At 37.8% G+C, this 20082-nt stretch overlaps 1 protein-coding gene across 1 annotated transcript in view; it reads right to left on the reverse strand.

The window, feature by feature from the left end:
• LOC129691536 (phospholipid-transporting ATPase ABCA3-like) overlaps positions 1-20082 on the reverse strand; it is a 126411-nt gene that overhangs the window by 86955 nt on the left and 19374 nt on the right. The window contains exons 5-8 of the mRNA XM_055627698.1: positions 8377-8636; positions 6511-6621; positions 5368-5485; positions 3252-3425 (exon numbers count right to left, since the gene is read on the reverse strand). Coding sequence (XP_055483673.1) covers positions 3252-3425; positions 5368-5485; positions 6511-6621; positions 8377-8636 — 663 coding nt within the window. The remainder of the gene's footprint in view (positions 1-3251; positions 3426-5367; positions 5486-6510; positions 6622-8376; positions 8637-20082) is intronic.

Raw genomic sequence — 20082 nt, forward strand, 5'->3', positions numbered from 1 at the left:
TATCTATCTATCTATCTATCTATCTATCTATCTATCTATCTATCTATCTATCTATTACAATTTATTCACTTTGTATCCCAGCTGTAGCCCTCTCCTTTCTCTCCTCCCAGTCCCACCCTTCCTCCCTCTTCTACCCCATACCCTTCCCCTAGTCCTCCCCTTCTATCTGACCCTAGCCTATCAGGTCTCATCAGGACTAGCTGTATCGTCTTCCTCTGTGGCCTGGTAAGGCTGCAGCCACCAGGGGCAGCTAATCAAAGAGCCAGCCACTTAGTTCATGTCAGAGACAGCTCCTGCTCCCGTTACTAAGGAACCCACTTGCAGAATGAGCTGCCATTGGCTACATCTGAGCAGGGGTTCTAGGTTTTCTCCATGCTTAGTCCTTGGTTGGAGTATCAGTCTCAGAAAAGACCCCAGATTTTTTGGTTCTGTTGCTCTCCTTGTGGAGCTCCTGTCCCCTCCAGGTCTTTCCATCTCCCCCTTCCTTCATAAGATTCCCTGCACTCTGTCCAAAGTTTGGCTATGAGTCTCAGCATCTGCTTTAACACCCTGCTATGTAGAGTCTTTCAGAGGCCCTCTGTGTAGGCTCCTGCCCTGTTCCCTGTTTTCTCCCTCTTCCGATGTCCAACCCGTTTGCTTTTCTGAGGGAGGATTGTGCACCTTCCCTAGGGCCCTCCTTCTTATACTCATTTATAAATGGAGATTAGAAATAATAAAATCTGTATGTCTAAACACCGTATCTTTTAAAAGAAGTGGTAATAATATGAGAAAAATATTCTGTGGAGTAAAAAATGGTTATCAAAATTTAATCCATTTTGAGAACTAATAAAAAGTAAGTTAAAAATCATAGAAAAACTAGGAAATTAAATATACAGCACAGGAAACTTCCTGTAAGCTGAAGTCCTCCTGTCCCAAACAAAATAGAGTTCCTGAAAGATAAAATTTATAATAGAGAAGAGACAATAACTAGTGTAAAAATTTTAAGCCTGATAAAAATAAGTTATTAGAAAACTAAAAGGCTGTGTTCTTTCACAGGAAACCAATGGACCAATAGACCTAGATGAAATAATGTGGATAGTTAATGCATCCTGGAAAATAAGAATTATGAAAGTATCTACAAGTAAATAACATATGCATTCCTTTTATTGGCTATTAATTGAAAGGTTTTTATTCACAATTGAGAAAATTAAGTATTTAGATGTAACCTGAATGACTAAACAACAGCAAGATAGGACAATACTAACACATTAAAAATTGGTTTGTGGTGGCACATGCCTGAAATCCTAGTACTCAGAAGGACAGAGGCAAGTGGATCTCTGTGAGTTCCAAGCCATCCTGTCTATAAAGCAAGTTCAGCATAGACAAGGCTACACAGAGAAACTGTGTAGCAATATATATATATATATATATATATATAAAAAATATATATATATATATATATATATATATATATATATATATATATATATTTGTATGTGGCTGGTGTGTGGCTCTTGCCTTTAATCCCAACACTGGAGGCAGAGGCAGGCAGTTCTTTGTGAATTGCAGAACAGTCTGGTTTACATAGTAAGTTCTAGGCCAGCCAGGGATAAATAGTTAAATCCTATTCTCAGAAAAACAAAAATCAAGCCACCAAAAACAGCAAATTAAAAACCCAAGACCCCCAAAACTAGTATCATATCATAAAATTCTTGTGAGTAATTGGTATTAAATGACTCTTAAAATTTTAGTATAATTGGAATAATCTGTTTGATAGCTACTGTTAATATAAGTAAAAGTTAAGCTATTATGTAAGCACTTTGCGAGACAGGACTTTCATAGCTTAGCTATCTTAAAATAATCTTGCTATGTTGTCCAGGATGGTCTCAAACTCTTGGGCTCAAGTTTCATCTCAGTCTCCTAAGTGGTGATTTAAATACAAAATCGTTCAACTTTACCAATGAAGTGAAGACTCAGGAACAGATGCTGGGGTGAAAACCTACTAGCTCAGAGAAAGCACCCAGCTGACCTTCCTACACAGCTCACGTCCCAAAAGAAAAAAGCCCTTCTCATTAATCTCATGTCCCAGAAGGAAAATGCCCTTCTTTTTCACCTCATGTCCCAGAAGAAAAAAAGCCTTTTCTCATTCTTCATGCTATCTTAAATACCCTTCAACTCAATGCCCTCTTTTCTATTTCCCTGGGTGTCTCTCTAGCTATACCCCTGACTTCCTCTCACTTTCTATGCTTTTCCCCATGTTCACTTCCTGTCACTCTGGTTGCTTCTTCCACCTCTTGACCTAGGGTTAACTTTATTTGATCCAGCAGGAGAGCTCTTGGATTAAAGGTGTGTACTAGGGCTGAGCCATACCACAAGTACTTGTTTACTGTAAACAGAAAGCTCTAGAATCAAAGACTGAGCCACATCACAATTAGAAACAGTTTTTTCATAATTCACAATTTTAGGGTTCACAAGGGGATCAAATATACTGCAACACCTAACTAACTGGGATAGAGGCATGGTCTCCTTGTGTAGTACAGGTTGTTAGTACTTTTGCAAGTAGGAATTTATTTTTTAGATTAATACGAACATATGACCACTTACACATAAACTGCTAAGGATAACAGCAAGAACCATAAGCCATCTAAACATGGATAAAGAAGTGGTTGATTCAACTTATTATAATGAAATACTAAATAATGTTACAAGAAGAACAGAAACATACCAATGCATGGGGAAAAGTTCAAGACTTTTTTCTTAGAGAATAAAAATAATAGAAGTTCTAAAATGATTTTATTTGACAGTGTAAGTTCACAGAAAAAAAAAACATGGGAAAATTTAAGGTCTTGATTTTTCTTTTAAATTTTTTTTGTTTATTCTTCACTAATTTCACAAATACATGCACTTAGGACATATCCACTCTTTCTTCACTCTGACCTCCTCCCCATCCCTTTCTTAACTTCATGTTTGTTTTTCTTTTATACCCTTGGGTCCCATTAGTGCTGTCAATACATACCTGTGTGTAGGCACCCCTGACTAGAACGTGAGCAACTTACCATAGGCTACAGTGCTGAAGACAGCTGACACCCCACCAAACCCCTGCCCATAGCTCCCAACAGCTTCCCAGCTAGGTGTGGGAGCTTCCTCTTCCTCATATTTTACATAATCACTTATATAATAAGCAAATTTGGGAAAGATATAACATTTTCTTACCTTTTCTTCTCCTGTGTACCCAGTTTGCTAAGAATTGAATCAGCAATACCAATACCCACCTTGTATTTCCAACTTGATTAAAATATTAATCCCCAAGGCCAATGCAACATTTGCACTCAGACAGGAAGTCACCTTGGTAGTAAGGTTCAATTTTCCATAGTGTTCAGAGATGAAGTGATAGGGAAAGAAACTGGCAAAAAATAGGAGGTTTCCAGCAGAAGCAGCCAAATGAGCTTCAAATAAGAAATTACAATTAACTTCTTACACTACAACAGAGAACTAACAAAGTTGAATATACTTTGATTATGTTTCCAAAAATTTACTATGCTTCCAGTCGTATTTATGAAACAAGATAGAATTACTGAACATGTAGGTAATCACTAAACAGTGGACGTTGTTAAGCCTACAAACATGGAATTTTGTTATGTTGGACGTGCTCTTTTCTGAATGGAAATGGATGGGGAATTCATCTGGGAAAGAGAGAAGGTGGGGAAAACTGGGAGGAGTGGAAAGAAGGAAAACTGTGGGCAGGATGTAGGAGAGAAGAATTTAGAAAGAAAGTAAAATAAATTTTCATGAAAATATTGCTAGGATATCAAATCAGTGCTAGTGAAGAAAACAAACAAACAAACAAACCCAATAAAATTGCAGGATGCCACTTCCTAACATTACCATCATTCAGACAAGGCAGCAGCCTACAGAATGGAAAACAAGTTTCACCAGCTAGGTATTCAATCAAGAGCTAATATCTAAAATATATAAAGAACTCAAAAACCAGGCATCAAGAAAACAAATAACACAATGGGAAAAAAAGATACAGATATAAACAGAATTCTCAAGAGGAACATTAAATGGCTGAGAAACACTTAAAGTACTGTTCCAAATACTTAGCCATCAGGGAAACACAAATCAAAATTATTTTGAGATTACAGCTGAAGCTCATCAAAATGGCCAAGATCAATAAAACAAGTAACAGCTCATGCTAGTGAGGATGTAGAGTAAGGGGAACAACCGTCCATTGCTGGTGGGAGTGCAAACTGGTACAGCCAACACGGAAATCAGAGTTACTGTTCCTCGGGAGGCTGGGACTCAATCTTACATAGTCTATCAATTCTCTTCCTCATTGTATTTTGTCTTTATTTTTAAATTTGCAAATTCTACTACCCATCTCAATTTCACTTCTCAGATTCCCTTTATGCCCATTTTAGTGGTTCCCTTTCACTTTTGTGTTTTTCAAGTTTATAATTTTTATTTCATTCTTTCTCATATCTTTTTGTTCTTTGCTGAAATTTCCCTTTCTATAGTTGTTTCCAGAGGACACACAATTGCTTGATACAATATTGAAAATGGCTGCTTAATTCCTTTTAGTAATCACATCTCCTTCACCTTAGTGTTGGTGTCCAGCAAATATAAGTTTTCACTCTTGTTTTGATTTTCCCAGTTCTTGGAATTGTTAAGCTTTAGAATCTATCCTAAATATGTTGGGTACAGTGATACCCATCAAGCTACGTCTTAGAATGTTGGTATTTGGATGATTAACACAATGTAATTTTTTACAGAGTGAGCTGAAGCTTGCCACTGAAGATACTAGTTTGATTCCTCTGGTTTTACTACCTCTGTTTCTCTTACCTTTTTGTGAGTCATTTAAGCATATTTTTATAGAATGTCTAATTGGACCATTTTGGTGTAATTTGATGACATCTATTATTCTTATGCGAGTTTTCATAAAGAACCAATTACTAGAGTCCTCCCATATAGTGAGTACTTGCTTCCAGTAGCAATTTAAATTAACTTCTCCAGGAAGCATTTTTTAGTTCTAAACTCACATCTTTATATTTTTTTATATGTACACTGAGGCACATTCATTTTTTTAAAGGTTTATTTATTTATTTATCCATCGTTCTACCTGCATGTGTGCTTGCGCACCAGAATTGGACACCAGATCTCACTGTAGATGGTTGTGAGCCACCATGTGGTTGCTGGGAATTGAACTCAGGACCTTTGGAAGAACCACCAGTGCTCTTGACATCTGAGCCATCTCTGCAGCCCCGGCACATTCATTTTTAATTTTCTCTCTACCTGCTGCCAAGTTGTGTCATGTATAATCCACTTTGTGTGTTAGAATGCAAGGCAGGGCTTCTAGGTAGCTAGAAAGGACTACAAACACAGACTTACTTTTACTGAAGAACGTGCTAACCATAAAGGCAAAGCATATGGACGCAATGGCATAACATGTAAGAAAGACAAAGATGAAACTACAGTCACTGTAGCGCAAGATTGGCTCCTGTACAATCTACAATAAAACAAATCACGACATCAGATAAGGTACACCATAACTAGTGTCACATAAACACAAGAAAAGAGACTAAAGTATGGTCCCTAGTGAAATAGATCACCACTCTCAGCTGTTAAATGTAGAAGGAATCTCTTGCGTATAATATAGATGCAACACCTGTCAATTAAAAACACCTATGGCCTATGGCTGAGGCAGGAAATAAGTGGGATGTCTGGCAGACAGAAGGGATTCTGGGAGAGAGCCCAGTGCTCAGGAGTTGTCACCAAATGTGAAGAGGATGGACACATGGAGCCTGAGCCCAGGTAACGAGCCATGTGGCAGAATGAAAATTAATAAAAATGGGTTATTTAAAGTTATGAGCTAGTCAGAGAAGAGTTTAGATATATGGCCTAGGTATTTGTAAAATAATAATTGAGTATCAAGAGTAATAATTTCCAGAGAGTTATGGGATCAGGAGGAAAAACAGCGTGGCCAGCTGCTACAGGTGAGAATCAAAGAAAAGGAAATTGAAAATTTCCTGCGAGACTCAGCAGCATATGAGTTTTCTAGTATGGTCTTACAGTAGTATTCTACTGTAAACCTGAGTAAGTCCACAGCATAATATCTCTCCTTTTATTGGACTGTGCACTCTACTCAGCCCATTGAAACTTATCTGTCTGTTGGAGTAGTCATTTGCCATGTGTACTTACACAATATGTGAAACATAGTGGGGATGAATGTGGAACTCAATTTTATATTTAAAAGACATTTTAATAGATAACATATTTCCTATAAAAACATAATGCCAGAATTGGGATGTACAGTAACACAAAGCATACTAGATTTTGAAAACAAAAAGAAGACATTTTAAAAGTGGTTACATGGGAAAACAGTATTTTGTAAAGAGCTGAGTTAAACACATCACAAAAAGATGTGTTTTTCCCATTTTTTTTTAAAGTTTAGTAGCTAGTGAAATTTTAAAATTATATATGTGATTAATCATATGTCTATTGGACGGCATGAAACTGGATACTTGCCTTGACAAACAGTAATGCACATATCAAAAAGATAATGATGACATATAAGGGGAAGAATGTGAAGAAATAGCCAACCCAGATGATCCAATTTTTAAGCCCCATTATGAGCTGGTACTCCTGTAGGACAGTCAACATAAACCAAGCATTATATATGTCTGGAAATTCATGGTGCTTTCATGCACCATTTTTGAAATTTTAACTACAAAGGGAATAAAAATGGTAAATATTATCTCCACTTTAAGAATAAAAAATATTAATGTTTAGAAGTTTATCAAAATTATGCAGTAAGGTCAGCACTTCTCTTAAAATATTTTTTCATCATCATCATTATTATTTATTACAATTTATTCACTTTATATCCTGGCTGTAGCCCCCTCCCTCATCTCCTCCGGGCCTCACCCTCCCTCTCCCCCTCTATGTCCCTCCCATAGTCCACTGATAGTGGAGGTCCTCCTCCTCTACTATCTGACCCTAACCTAGCAGGTCTCATCAGGACTGTCTGGATCCTCTTTTGTGGCCTAGTAAGGCCACCTTGCCAGGGGCAACCAAGTTCATGCCAGTGATTCCCCTGAGTTCAGAGATCCTTTTCAATAATACATCTGGGATTTAAAGAATGAAAAACATTTCAATTTAGTGTTTTAAAATTTATCTTATGGGCTTTCCCACACATCTTTAGTGATATTTATTCCTCTTACCCCCTTATCCCTTTGTGAGCATATATAGTTTGTGTATGTGTGTGTGTAGTTTGAATAAAGTTATGCTACTTGGAGTGATAATGCTCTCAAGAGCTGCTGACCATCTAACAAAGTTCCCAAGTAAAAGCAGACATGGAAAACCTCCTTCCAGTGTGGGATTTGAAGACTGACCTCAGATCATCAGGTTTGTGCATCTAATGAACCATCTTACTGGCCTTCAACTTAAACTGTCAAGCGCTAAGATACATAGCCCCTATTAAATGCTTTACTTCCAGTATATTAAAACAAAGACATCTGTGTATCTTTTTCCCCTACTGATAGTTGCTTTCAAGATTTTTTTCTTTGCTTTTGGTTTTTAGCAATTTGAGTATCACGAGCCTGTGTATGTGTATACATCTGTGTGCACACATATGTTTATGTGATGTTTATCTGTGTTCTCTGAGCTTCTTGCATCTGAGTTTTAATACATATTGATTAAGGATAATCCTCGCAGTATTTTTAATTCCTTTCCTTTATTTTTCTCAATTTTAGGAATTAAATTTCTTGTGTTATAACACCTGATGTTGTTCTCTGCTTTTTGGATGCTTTCTTCTGGAATTTTACATTTTCTCTCTATATTTCTCTTTGTGTAATATCAACTATTGTGTAATATCTACTATCAATATTTTATTTGTTTAGCAATTTTTGTTGTTAAAAACTTGAAAGTTGTGAAAATAAATGAATACTGTTGTTAATGGACCACTACTTTTGGGACTTATGTTAATTTAGCCCTGAACAGGGTTGTAGTTGAAATTCACTGATGCTCTAGATATAAAAGAATTCAAGTTCATCTAGTAATCTTTTTGTCCTTCTCTGAGACTTTGGATTTCCTTCTATGTTGCTTTCCTGTTTGTCTCTGAAGCTTTTCCAGTTTGAGAAGTTGGTATTGCCAGGACTCACTCTTCTGTATTTAGCTCTCTTGTTACTCTACTGGAATCTAACAATTTCCAGCAATGCTGAATACATACTTGGAGGCAACTAATTTCCAAAGCATGTTCACAGGCTGGTGTGTGTGTGTGTGTGTGTGTGTGTGCGTGTGTGTGTGTGTGTGTGTGTGTGTGTGCATACATACATATGTACATACATACATAAAATACATATTTTATAACAGAAACTATCAGAAAGTAAGTGATACTACCTTTAATCTTTTTTCCTTTTCAAACACAATGGCTCGCATGATGGAAAGCACAATGGAAGAGAACATGAGGATGAACATCAGAGGAATGAAAGGACTGGCGATCCAAAGTAATTTGTCCTGAGGATGACGTGGGTATGGAAATCTCTGCACGAGAACGTCGATTTCATCAAACATCTTTTTCCCAGCATCGTGTTCATGATATAACATGATACTCTTATCCAAGGCATGCTGTACTGACAGGAATCCTTCCTTGATATATCCTGTGTAAGAAAACTCATGCTCAGGTAAAACACACTGAGAAGCAACTCAGGCATGAAAAAGAAAATGCAAGTCATCTTTAGCTTGCAACCACAGAATCTACCATAAATTGGACATAAAAAGACATTTCTTCAGCTGAATATTATTTTTATCTTCCCCAAATTAAAATATTGATATTAATATTAATCTTGCTAAATTCTACTTTAAAATTTTTACTTAGTAAGAGAATGACAATATAATTAAATATTGAGATGATGATGACTTAAAAATATAAAGGAATAAAGTCCCAGAACCATTGACCACAAAAAGGCAAAAAAATAACAACACAAAGTAAAGACTTCTGTTTAACAAAGTAGAATGTCAATAACATCAAAACTGGGTACTAGGGTGCTACAAATACAGGTAAGGTACTTCTAACAAGCATGAAGACCAGAGTTCAGATGCTCAGGACCCAAGAAAAAGACAGGTAGGTGTGGCAGCTTTCCTGTAATCCCAGCATGCAGGAGGTAGACATAGGTATCCCTGATACCTAGTCTAATGGAAATGGCAAACTACAAGTTCATCAAGATATCCTATCTCAATACCTAAGAAGAAGAACAATGAAGGATAATTCAACCTCAGACCTCCACAAGGACACATATGTGCACCCATAAACATCTGAATGTGGATATATACATGCAGGTACACTACACTCATACATATGCAAAAAGAAGAAGTAAGAAGTTGCAAACAACTATCCGTGACTGCAGAGGCTACAGCCCCTAGAAGAGAACCCACTACTACCATTTTTCTAAACCAATATATTTCCAATGATATTCTAAATATTCATCCTTGTAACTTTCCCCTCATCAAAGAGGGCTATTTTGCAGTAGATGGAGACTGTTACAAAGACCCACAACTAACCAAGTGCAGAGAGCACTCCTACGGCTTTGGAAACACGAAGGGAGAAGGAATGAGTGATAGCAAACGCCAGAGGACCAGGACACCTGGTCTGATGTAGCATCTTCTCGACATGAGAGGGAGGCTGCACCCATGAAATTTCAACAATATAGTTGCCTAAACAAGTCCTGCATAATGACCCAAACAGTTGACATGACAATGTGGATGGGGGAAATGTCATCAGAACCCATTCCTAGATAAGAGTATTACAGACGTGCCAATAGGTTCTCAGGGATGGGGATTCAATTTTTTTTTCCAGGTATGGTCCCTGACAGGTTATCCAGTCCCAAGTTGTTATTCTGAAACACAAATTCATTTGAGTAACACTGAATGGATTCAGTATTGTATACATGTCTTTCTACTTGTGTGTGTATAACAATAACAAGCAAGGAAGATGAGGTCAGGAATTTAAGAGGGAGTGATGCAGGACACAGTAGGAGCTGGAGGTGGGGGGAATGATATAAATGCCGTACTTGCATAAAATTCTCAAAAAACTGAAATAAGAATGACTGCTAGTTTTTAACATTTTACACAAAGTTAACAGTCATACATAGATACAAATAGGTTGGCAGCATGAACAATATGGAGTGTATCCTTTGTAAACGATACTGGGATGCAACTACACAAACAGATAACTGCAACGAATCCACAAACTGAATATTGTAGACATTTAAAGATGTTAATTTTTCCAGTTAATGAACATGGAAGACATCCCCATTTTTCTTATTGTTTTTCAAAAGTATTTTGTAATTTTTATTACAAATGTCTTTCATAACTTGATCAAATTTACTCCTAGGTATTTTTTTCTAACTACTGTCAATGAAATTATTTTCAGGATAGATTTGTTTCTCAGCAAATTCATTACTGATTTATAAAATGCAAATTTCTATTCATTTTTCACCTTGCAAAAAATCAGTTCTAATAGTCTTGGAAAATTGTATTATCTGCAATCTGGGTTAGTTGGACTTCTGCTCTTGGTATTTTCATTTATTTATTCAATTGACTTGCCTAAGTGGTACTGGAAAAGAATAGTAAAACTGGGTACTTTTGCCTTATTCCTGTTCTTAAAAGAAATGCTTTTAGGTTTTCTGTACTTAGTATAATGTTAGATATGGGCTTCACACACACACACACACACACACAGCTTCTTTATTATTGTTCAGGGCTTGATTGTAAAGGGATGTTGTATTTTATCAAATGCCTTCTCTACATCGATTGAGAACATTTTAGCTTTCTTTATATGTATGTGGTGTACTATGTTTAAAAAGGGTTGTGCATATGAATCATCCTTGCATCTCTGGATTAATCAAACTTGATTGCAGTAAGCAGTCTCTGGTGGAATGTTGGACTTAATTTGCTAGTATCTTTAATGCATGTGTGATGTGTGCATGTACAACTGTGAGTGGCTATGTGTGCCCATGTGCATATATGCAGAAGGCAGCAGAACATGCTCAGGATCCTCCTCTAGTGCTCTCCACCTTAGTTTCTGAGACAGTTTCTCTCAAAGAATCTCAACATTGCCATTTCCACTAAGCTCAGTGGCCAGTGAGATACCAGGAGCCATCTATCTCTACTCATTGCTGAAGATATAGATATACAAGGCATCCTCTATTTTTTTCACATGGGTGCTGTGGGATTTGAACTCAGGTCTCATGCTTTCATAGCAATCTGTCTTACCCACTGAGTCAGCTCTCCAGCTTGGTTGCTAGTATTTTACTAAGAACATTTGCACCTGTTTCCATCCGGAATATCTGCCTATAGTTTGTGTGTGGGTTGATGATGTTTTGGTAACAGGGTAATGCTGACCTTGAATCATAAGTTTGGAAGGGGTCCCTCCATTTTAATTCTTTAGAATACTGTTGTATAATGTTTTTTTTTTTTTAATGTATACACCTTGTTCATTTAAATACTGATTTCTCCTCCACCCCGCCCCCAACTCTCTGGTTTCAATCCAGATATTGCATTGTGATACTCATTCTAAGCATCCTGTCTCAACTCTTGTGTAAACCGGAACAAAATAAAAGCAACTAGACACAATGTTGAGCAGGGAGGAGCCAGAGCACAGGAAAGGGGAGGAGCCAGAAGGCAGGGATGAGTGGTAGGAGAAGGGGCATGGAGGAGAGTGAGGAGAGCAGAGCTGGAGGAGAGAGCTTGGAGGACTTGGAGCATGAACCAGACCTAAGATTTCACAAAAAGCAAGTATAATGTGGGAAATCTAAATGTTAGGAAACTGAGGGCTTGGAGGTTTAGGAGGGAGTAAATATTGCCCAGCATTGTGTTCTAGGTTAACTAAAAACCCAGTCTCTGTGTGGTGATTTGGTTATACAGCTGCAGAGGATTAACAGCAGCTTTACTAGAAGATAAACCAATAGTAAATTTTAACCGCTTACAACAGAATACTTTCTAAAAGAATTGATATTAGTCTTTTTTCTTCCATTAAGTTGGAACTTGCGCTTTGATAAGATCACAGGTAATTTGTACAAAACGTTAAGAAACGTAAAAATCACCCAGAATAACCCGTGTAACATGGAAAGTTAAAATACTATTCCTACAATAAGGATGTTTGAAAAGCCACATGTAATCATATTATTAAGCATTGGGGGCGATATTTTGGTGCACTATGTAAATGTTGCCTCTGTATATTCAATTGTTCTCTGCTGTACTGGCAGAGAGCAGAGTACTGGCTGAATTTTCATATTGTTATTCTTATGGCTCACCACCAGCATCGTATTTTGTAAATGTATACACCTTCTTCATAGGTGATTAATAAAGATCTGACAGCCAAAATCGAGGCAGGAAAGGGAAGGCAGGACTTCTGGGCTGAGAGAAGGTCTCTGAGAAAAGAATGCAGAAGCAGGAAGAGTCATCGGTGTTACACAGGAGAAGACAGACTTCCTGGGACTGAGAGAGAGTAAAGATGTGGACACATGGTGGGAGGTAGGTCAGGATTTGTGGGGTTAATGTATGAGATAGCTGGGAATCTGCCAAATAAAAGGCCCACGCTTATATAAACATTAATGTGTGTTTGTGTTTTTAACCACTGGCAGGTCCCAGAGAAAATCCCATTAGAATTAAGTATTTACTCAAAAAATAAAATTAAAAAATTAAAAAATCCTCAAGACCAAGTCATACTTTGTATAAGCAGACATATATATGTATAAATATGTGTATGTTTTATGTCATATATACACGATTTTTAATGATTTTTTTTCTTATTGGGCTGACAGTGCTCAATCCAAGAGGTGAAGACCACCTAAGAAAACCCCAATACCAGACACTAGAACTCTCTTTTGAGTTGTTGGCTAGGCTTGTTCACGAGACTGTTGTGGAGAAATGTGATCAAAATATATCCTATGGAAAAATTTAAATTAATAGGACAAAAACAAAACAAAACAAAAATTCACATAAAATGCTGGTGAGAATGGTGGGAAAGGGAATCCCACACTCTGTTGGTGAGAATGCAAATTGGTGTAGCTACTGTGGAAATCAGTGTGGTGGTTCCACAAAACACTAGACATTTATCACTCTGGGGGCATATAGTCAAAAGGACTAATTTCTACTGAAGAGAGACATGTTTCTTCCTTGGTTACAGCTGCTCTGTGCACAACAGCTGCAACTTGGAAATAGTCCAGTTGTTTCTGTTTGCTAGTTTTTTTCAACTTGACACAAAGTAGCATCAATCTGAGAAAAGGGAACCCAAACTGAGAAAATGTGCCCATCAGATTGACCTACAGGCTAGCCTGTGGGACATTTTTTTTTTTTTGGAAAGAATAGACTGTTTGTTAATTATAATTATAAATTTGTTTCTTTGTGCCAATCTAGTACTTTACCGTGTACTTCCTTTTTAAATTAATTATTTTTTTTTATAAACTACCATTTACTCGCTTTGTACTCCTGCTGTGTGGGGGCATTTTCTTGATTGATCATTGATGTGAAATGGACAGGCCACTGTGAGCAGTGCCATCCCTGGCCAGTTGGTTCTGGGGTGTATAAGAAAGCACAGGGAAGTTTAGGAGGAGCAGGCCAGTAAGCATGATTCTTCCATGGCTTCTGATTCAGTTCTTGCTTCCAGGTTCCTTTTGTTCCTACCCTGACTTCTCTCCATGAGACTGTAAAGAGATATGATATGCTCTTTCCTCCACAAGTTGCTTGTGGATGTGGTGTCTGTAGAAAGAGCAATAAGAAGCCAACTAAGAAGAATTTGGTACCAGTTTTGTGGAATATTGCTTCGACAGACCAACCATGTTGTTTTGGGGAGGACTGTAAAAGTATTTTAAACTTTGAGCTGGAAAAGTCATTGAGTACTCCGACCTCAGTTGGCCATTCTGGGTGAGTTTGAAGTTAAGAATGTTGAGTGTAATACAGACAACAGAGGCTGGACATGTGAAGTTTCAGAGAGGGAAAACCTGAGACTTTACTAGGGCTGTTTGTGTCATACTTTACACTAAGAATGTGTGTCACAGGCCGCACCTGCTGGAAGATCAGGAAGCCTGCCCTCAGAACGTCTCTGTTCTCTCTGTACCCCTAGACCAGCAGTGCTCAACCTGTGGGTCACAACCCACATATCAGATTGGGGGTCACATATCAGATACCCTGCATACCGTATCTCCAGATTATAATGCATAACAGTGGCAAAATTACAGTTATGAAGTAGCAACAAAACAATTTTATGGTTTGGGGTCACCACAGCATGAGGAGCTGTATTAAAGGGCTGCAACATCAGGAAGGCTGAGAAACACTGCCCTACACACCAGCCACCACTCTCCTCCTTATTGCCACAACAGAGCACCAGCTGTGGCCTCCCTTCCTCACTGCCCACGATTCCTGTGGATCCCACAGACTACCCCTCCTGGCCTCTTTACCCCCACCTGTCACTGCATCCTACCTAGCCTCTGAGAAGCCTAGGAAAGCAGGCAACACACAACCATCACTCTCTGAAAATCCAGAGAGGAAAAAGAAACCAAGGAGTAAAACATCCACCCAACAAAGACAAATCCAGAAATCATTATCTAGACATAATCACTCCAAATCCAGATGCCTAGATGTCAGCCTAAAAACACAATCAAAACCACCCAGGACAATAAAAATTTACCAGAGCCCAGCTATCCTGGCACAGCTAGCCCTGACTATTCCAACACAGCTGAACCATGAGAGAAAGACCTGGATGTTTGACTTCAGACATCCCTAGGTCCCTACCTACTACAGGGCGTGGCCAGCATACCCAGCCCTCTACCCTGAATTCCCTAGCTCAGGGAATTCCTGAGTGGTGTTTCCCCTGTCCAAGAAGCTCCTTACTATATAATCTAGACATTTTGGTCCTCCTTTCTCTCTATCCTCTGGTCTCCTCTCTCCTTCTGTATCTCTCTTCTTCTTCTCTTTCTCCTCCTTCTCTTCCCTCCCTCTTTTCCTCCCTATCTCCCTGCTTTCCTCCCTTCCTCTCCCTGTATGGTGGTGAGGGCTGCTTGGAATAATCCTGCATTTACATATTACAACTTCATCTTGCAATTAGCTCATTCCACCATTTCATTAAAGAGGAAATGAATAAATCCCTTTAAAAATCCAGAAAAACACAATTGGAGAAAAGGAATAAATCTCTTTTAAAAAGCCAAGAAAAAAAAAAAAAACTGAACAGTTGAAGAAAACAAACAAAACCATTCAGGACCTGAAAACAAAAATAGAAGCAATAAAGAAAACAAAAACTAAGAGAATTTGGAAAAGAAAAATTTAGGAATTTGAACAGAACTATTCCAGGAGATAGAAGAAAGAATCTTGAGCATTGAAGATATGACAAAAGAAATAGATACATCAATCAAAGAAAATGTTAAATTTAAAAGATTTCTAACACAAAACATCCAGGAAATTTGGACACTATGAAGACCAAACCTAAGAATAATAGGAATAGAGAAAGAATAATCTCAGCTCAAATGTCCAGACAATATTTTCAACAAAATCATACAAGAAAAATTTCCTTACCTAAACAAGATACCTATCAAGGTATAAGAAGCATACAGAACAGCAGATAGATTGGACCAGAAAAGAAAGTCCCCTTGATACATAATAATAATAATAATAATAATAATAATAATAATAATAATAATAAACAATAAACATGCAGAACAAAAAAGAATATTAAAACATGTAAGGGAAAAGACCACATTATAATTACACCTCACTTGTCAATGGATACTCTAAAAGACAGAAGGCCCTGCAAAGATGTGCTGCATACTTGACAGATACCACAGATGCCAGGCCACACTATTATACCCAGAAAAACTTTCAATCACCACAGATGGAGAAAAATAAGATAATCCATGATAAAGTCAAATTTAACCAATATCTATTTACAAACCCAGCCCAACAGAAGGAAAACTCCAACCCAAGGAAGTTAACTGCACCCATGAAGACACAGGAAATAATCTCACACCAGCAAGGCTAAAAGAAGGGAAATGTGCACATGTGCACACAGACACACACACACAGTCTCCTCCCTCTCTCTCTCTCACTCTCACTCTGTCTTTCTCTCTCTCTCTCTCTCTCTCTCTCTCTCTCACACACACACACACACACCACCACCACCACCAAAATAACAGGAATTAATAATTACTGATCACTGATGTAGGGAACCTTGAAGTAGGCTCAAGACACCCCATCACCAACTTTTCAGCACAAAGGAAATTTATATGCCCCAGAGGGATAGGGAAAAGGGATAAGGGACAAAGACAGAAGATAGAGAAAAAGGGATATGGAGAAAGGAACAAAAGAGAGGGGAGAAAAGAAGCAAGGGAGGGGGGAAGGGGATTTGTTTTAACAAGGACAAATGACAGCCTCTGGATAGAGAGGAGACAGATGTAGCCCACAGGCAAACAGCAATTTATAAAGGAAAAGAGAGAGAGAGAGAGAGAGAGAGAGAGAGAAATCCCATGTTAGGATGAGGTGATTAATTTTAATTGAACATGTTAATTAGATGAACCAAAAAGGGCTTTTGATTGCTGGACTGCAATACTATAATAGCTGGACCTTGGTAGTCAGTCTCAGGAAGAGAAAGTGGCCAAATAAGGGAACAGATCTTGGGAGCTAGCTTCAGGAATATAATCTAATGGTTTTTGGCAAGGCAGTGGGAATGTGGGAGAAGGGCAAGGCCTGACAGAGCCACATTTGCCATGTTTGGGCTGGCTAGAGTCCCTTCAATTGATATTTCTCAATAGCTATGGTCTCAATTCCCCAATAAAAAGACATAGACTAACAGAATGGATGCAAAAACAGGATCCATTCTTCTCTGTATCCAAGCAACACACTGCAACACTATGGAGAGACATTACCTCAGAGTAAAAATTTAGAAAATGATATTCCAAGAAAATGGACCTAAAAAGCATGCCCATGTTACCATTCTTAATATCTAACAAATTATACTTTAAAACAAAAACTAATAAAAAGAGATGGCAAAAGAAAATATGTATTCATCAAAGAAAAATCCACCAAAATGATATTTCAATTCTTAACATCTATGGCCCAAATACAAGGGTATCCACTTTTGTTTGTAAAAGAAACATTACTATGGCTTAAATCACATATTGACCCTGACAAACTAATAATGAGACACCCCAATAACCCCACTCTCATTAATGTGCAGGTCATCCAGACAAAATCTAAATAAAGAAATACTGAAGCTAACAGAGATTATAAACCAACTGGACCCAACAGATATTTACAGAACATTTCACCAAAATACAAAAGAATATACCTTCTTTTCATCACATCAATATACTGTCTCCAAAATTGGCCTTGTACTAGGACACAAAACAAGTCTTCAATTTTATAACTCTTGGAATCCTATCAGAACACTATGGATTAAAGCTGGATATCAACAACAAAATAAACAACAGAAAACTTACAAACTCATGGAAACTGAACAACTCTCTAATGAGTGAGAAATAGTTCAAGACAGAAATGAATGCAAATGAATATATAGCATACTCAAATTTATAGGGCACAATAAAAGCAGTACTAAGAGGAAAGTTCATAGCACTAAGTGCCTACATGAAAAAAACATCAGCAGCTTAATAGCACACCTGACAGCTCTAAAACAAAAGACTAAGCACACTCAAGAGGAGTAGATGGCAAAAAATAATCAAATACAGGGCTGATATGAAAAACAGAAACAAAAAGAACAATACAAAGAAGTAATAAAACAAAGAATTGGTTCTTTGAGAAAGTCAACAAGGTAGACAAACCCTTATCAAAAGTAACTTAAATATGAAGAGAGAATATACAAATGATCAAAATAAAAAATGAAAAGGGGACATAAGGGCTGAAGAGAAGGCTCAGAGGTTAAGAGCAGTGGCTGTTCTGCCAAAGGTCTTGAGCAACCACAAGTTAGCTCACCAACCATCTGTAATGAGATCTGGTGTCCTCTTCTGGTGTGAAAGTATACATACAGACAGAATACTGTATATAAAATAAATAAATAAATCTTAAAAGGAGGGGGCCATAAAACAGTTACCAAGAAAATCTAGAGAATTTTAAAGACATATTTTAAAAACCTATAGTCCACCAAATTGGGAAATCTAAATGAAATAGATAATTTTCTCAACAGGTAAAACTTACAAAGTTCTGTTGGTCTCCTTGTGGGGCTCCCGACCAATGCTCCAACCAAGGATACAGAGAGATACCATTAAGAAAGAAAAATAGAATACATAAATTCTGGAAGGATGGGGGCTCCTTGGACAGGAGGATCAAATGGGAAGGAGAGGAAAAAGGGGGATGAGGGAGGGAATACAGAGAGAGAGAGATAAAGTTAAGGGCCCTTTGAGGGGTAATATGGGAAGCTAACACAGTAGAAGCTTCTTAAAATATACAGACATGAATGAAATCTAAATGAAACTGCCAAATAATGAGGACACAGAGTCCCAACTGGACATATCTTTTCACCAAATTAGATTTCCAGTACTGGGACTGAGTTATTATCTATTTGAGTTGTTGGCCAAAAGGGACCCATGAGAACCCCAAACTTAGGCGTGTGCCAAGATGATAGGTTGCTCTCCATAAACTGACAGACAGCAAGGCCCCATGTCTAAAGACAATACCTACACAACTCATGGAATATGGAGAAGTTGATCTGGTGACTATATAGATCTTTCACCCCTACACTTCACAGTATTTGGTATGGGAAGGTACTGTGCATGCTACCAAAAGATAAATATAAATACCCAGCCATCAATAAACCCTTTGACCTGTAATGGTGAATAACTTGCAAAATATGCTAGGGCAATGGTTGCACAAAGCTTGTGGAAGTAACAACAAACATCTGATTTTACTTAAGGCCCACCCTAGAAGATGGAATCTATACTGAATACTGCTTGGATGGCCAAGAACCAGAGTCTACATAGTCCAGAGACCTAGTGTAAAAACAAATACTACTGTTTTAAAACAAAACAAAACAAAAACAAAGCAAAGTGATAAAATGACTCCTTATTGCACTTCTTATACTCACAGATAAGTTCTCTGCTTAGCCATCATCATAGAAGCTTCCTCCTGAGGCAGACGGGGACAAATATAGAGACGCACAGGGATACATTATGCAGAGTGAAAGCCTTTAACTACACAGCTCTAAGTGGATGTCTCAATCAAATCCCTCCCCTCAGGGCTCAAAGAACTCCATGGATGGAGAGGTGGAAAGAGTGTTAAGAGTCAGAGGGGATGAAGAACACTAAGATAACAAGGCCCTCTAAATCAACATGATCAAGGCTCATATGAACTCAGAGACTGAGGCAACACGCACAGGACCTGCAATGGTCTACACCAGGTCCTCTGTGTATATATTATGGTTTCCCGTTGAGTACTTTTATGAGACTCCTGAATATATTAAAGAGTGGGTCTCTGATTCTTGTGCCTTCTCTTAAGACCCTTTTCCTTCTGTTGGCTTGCCTAATCCAACTTTGATGTGATGGGGTTTGTTTTATCTTATATTTTGTTATATTTTGTTGTTATCTCTTAGAAGCCTGTTCTTTTCTAATGAGAGACAGAAAGGGGGTGGAGGTGAGGATGAACTGGGACGAATAGAGGAAGGGTAAACTGTAATCAGTATATATTATTTGAGAAAAGAATCTATTTTCAATATAAGGGAAATACAGCTATTTTGATTCTACATATGTATTCAAAACAAACAAATCAGTATAGACAAAGATAGACATGCTTGCTTGGGTTTATTATTATTTATGATTAGTCTTCATAGTAGCTAGTAGCTAAGATATGGATTCTACCTAGGTACTCATCAGTAGATAAGAGATGGAGAGAACAGAAGGCATATTATTTAAGTGATAAAGTTAACACCATCCTGTCACAAATTTCTGTCTGCCTAGTCACTCCTTAGGCTCCCCCCTCCCAACAGCCTTTCTATCCTAGCAATGCTTCAGAGACCATGCATGACCTTGACCACAGTCCAAACATATTATGCCCTGTCTGGAAGGTACTGCTACGCCTTGCACAGAAATCATGTTACTATGCTGCTCT

The sequence above is a fragment of the Psammomys obesus genome, unplaced genomic scaffold (genome assembly GCF_907164565.1).
Source record: "Psammomys obesus unplaced genomic scaffold, mPsaObe1.curated_primary_1811, whole genome shotgun sequence".
NCBI classification, from domain to species: Eukaryota; Metazoa; Chordata; class Mammalia; order Rodentia; family Muridae; genus Psammomys; species Psammomys obesus.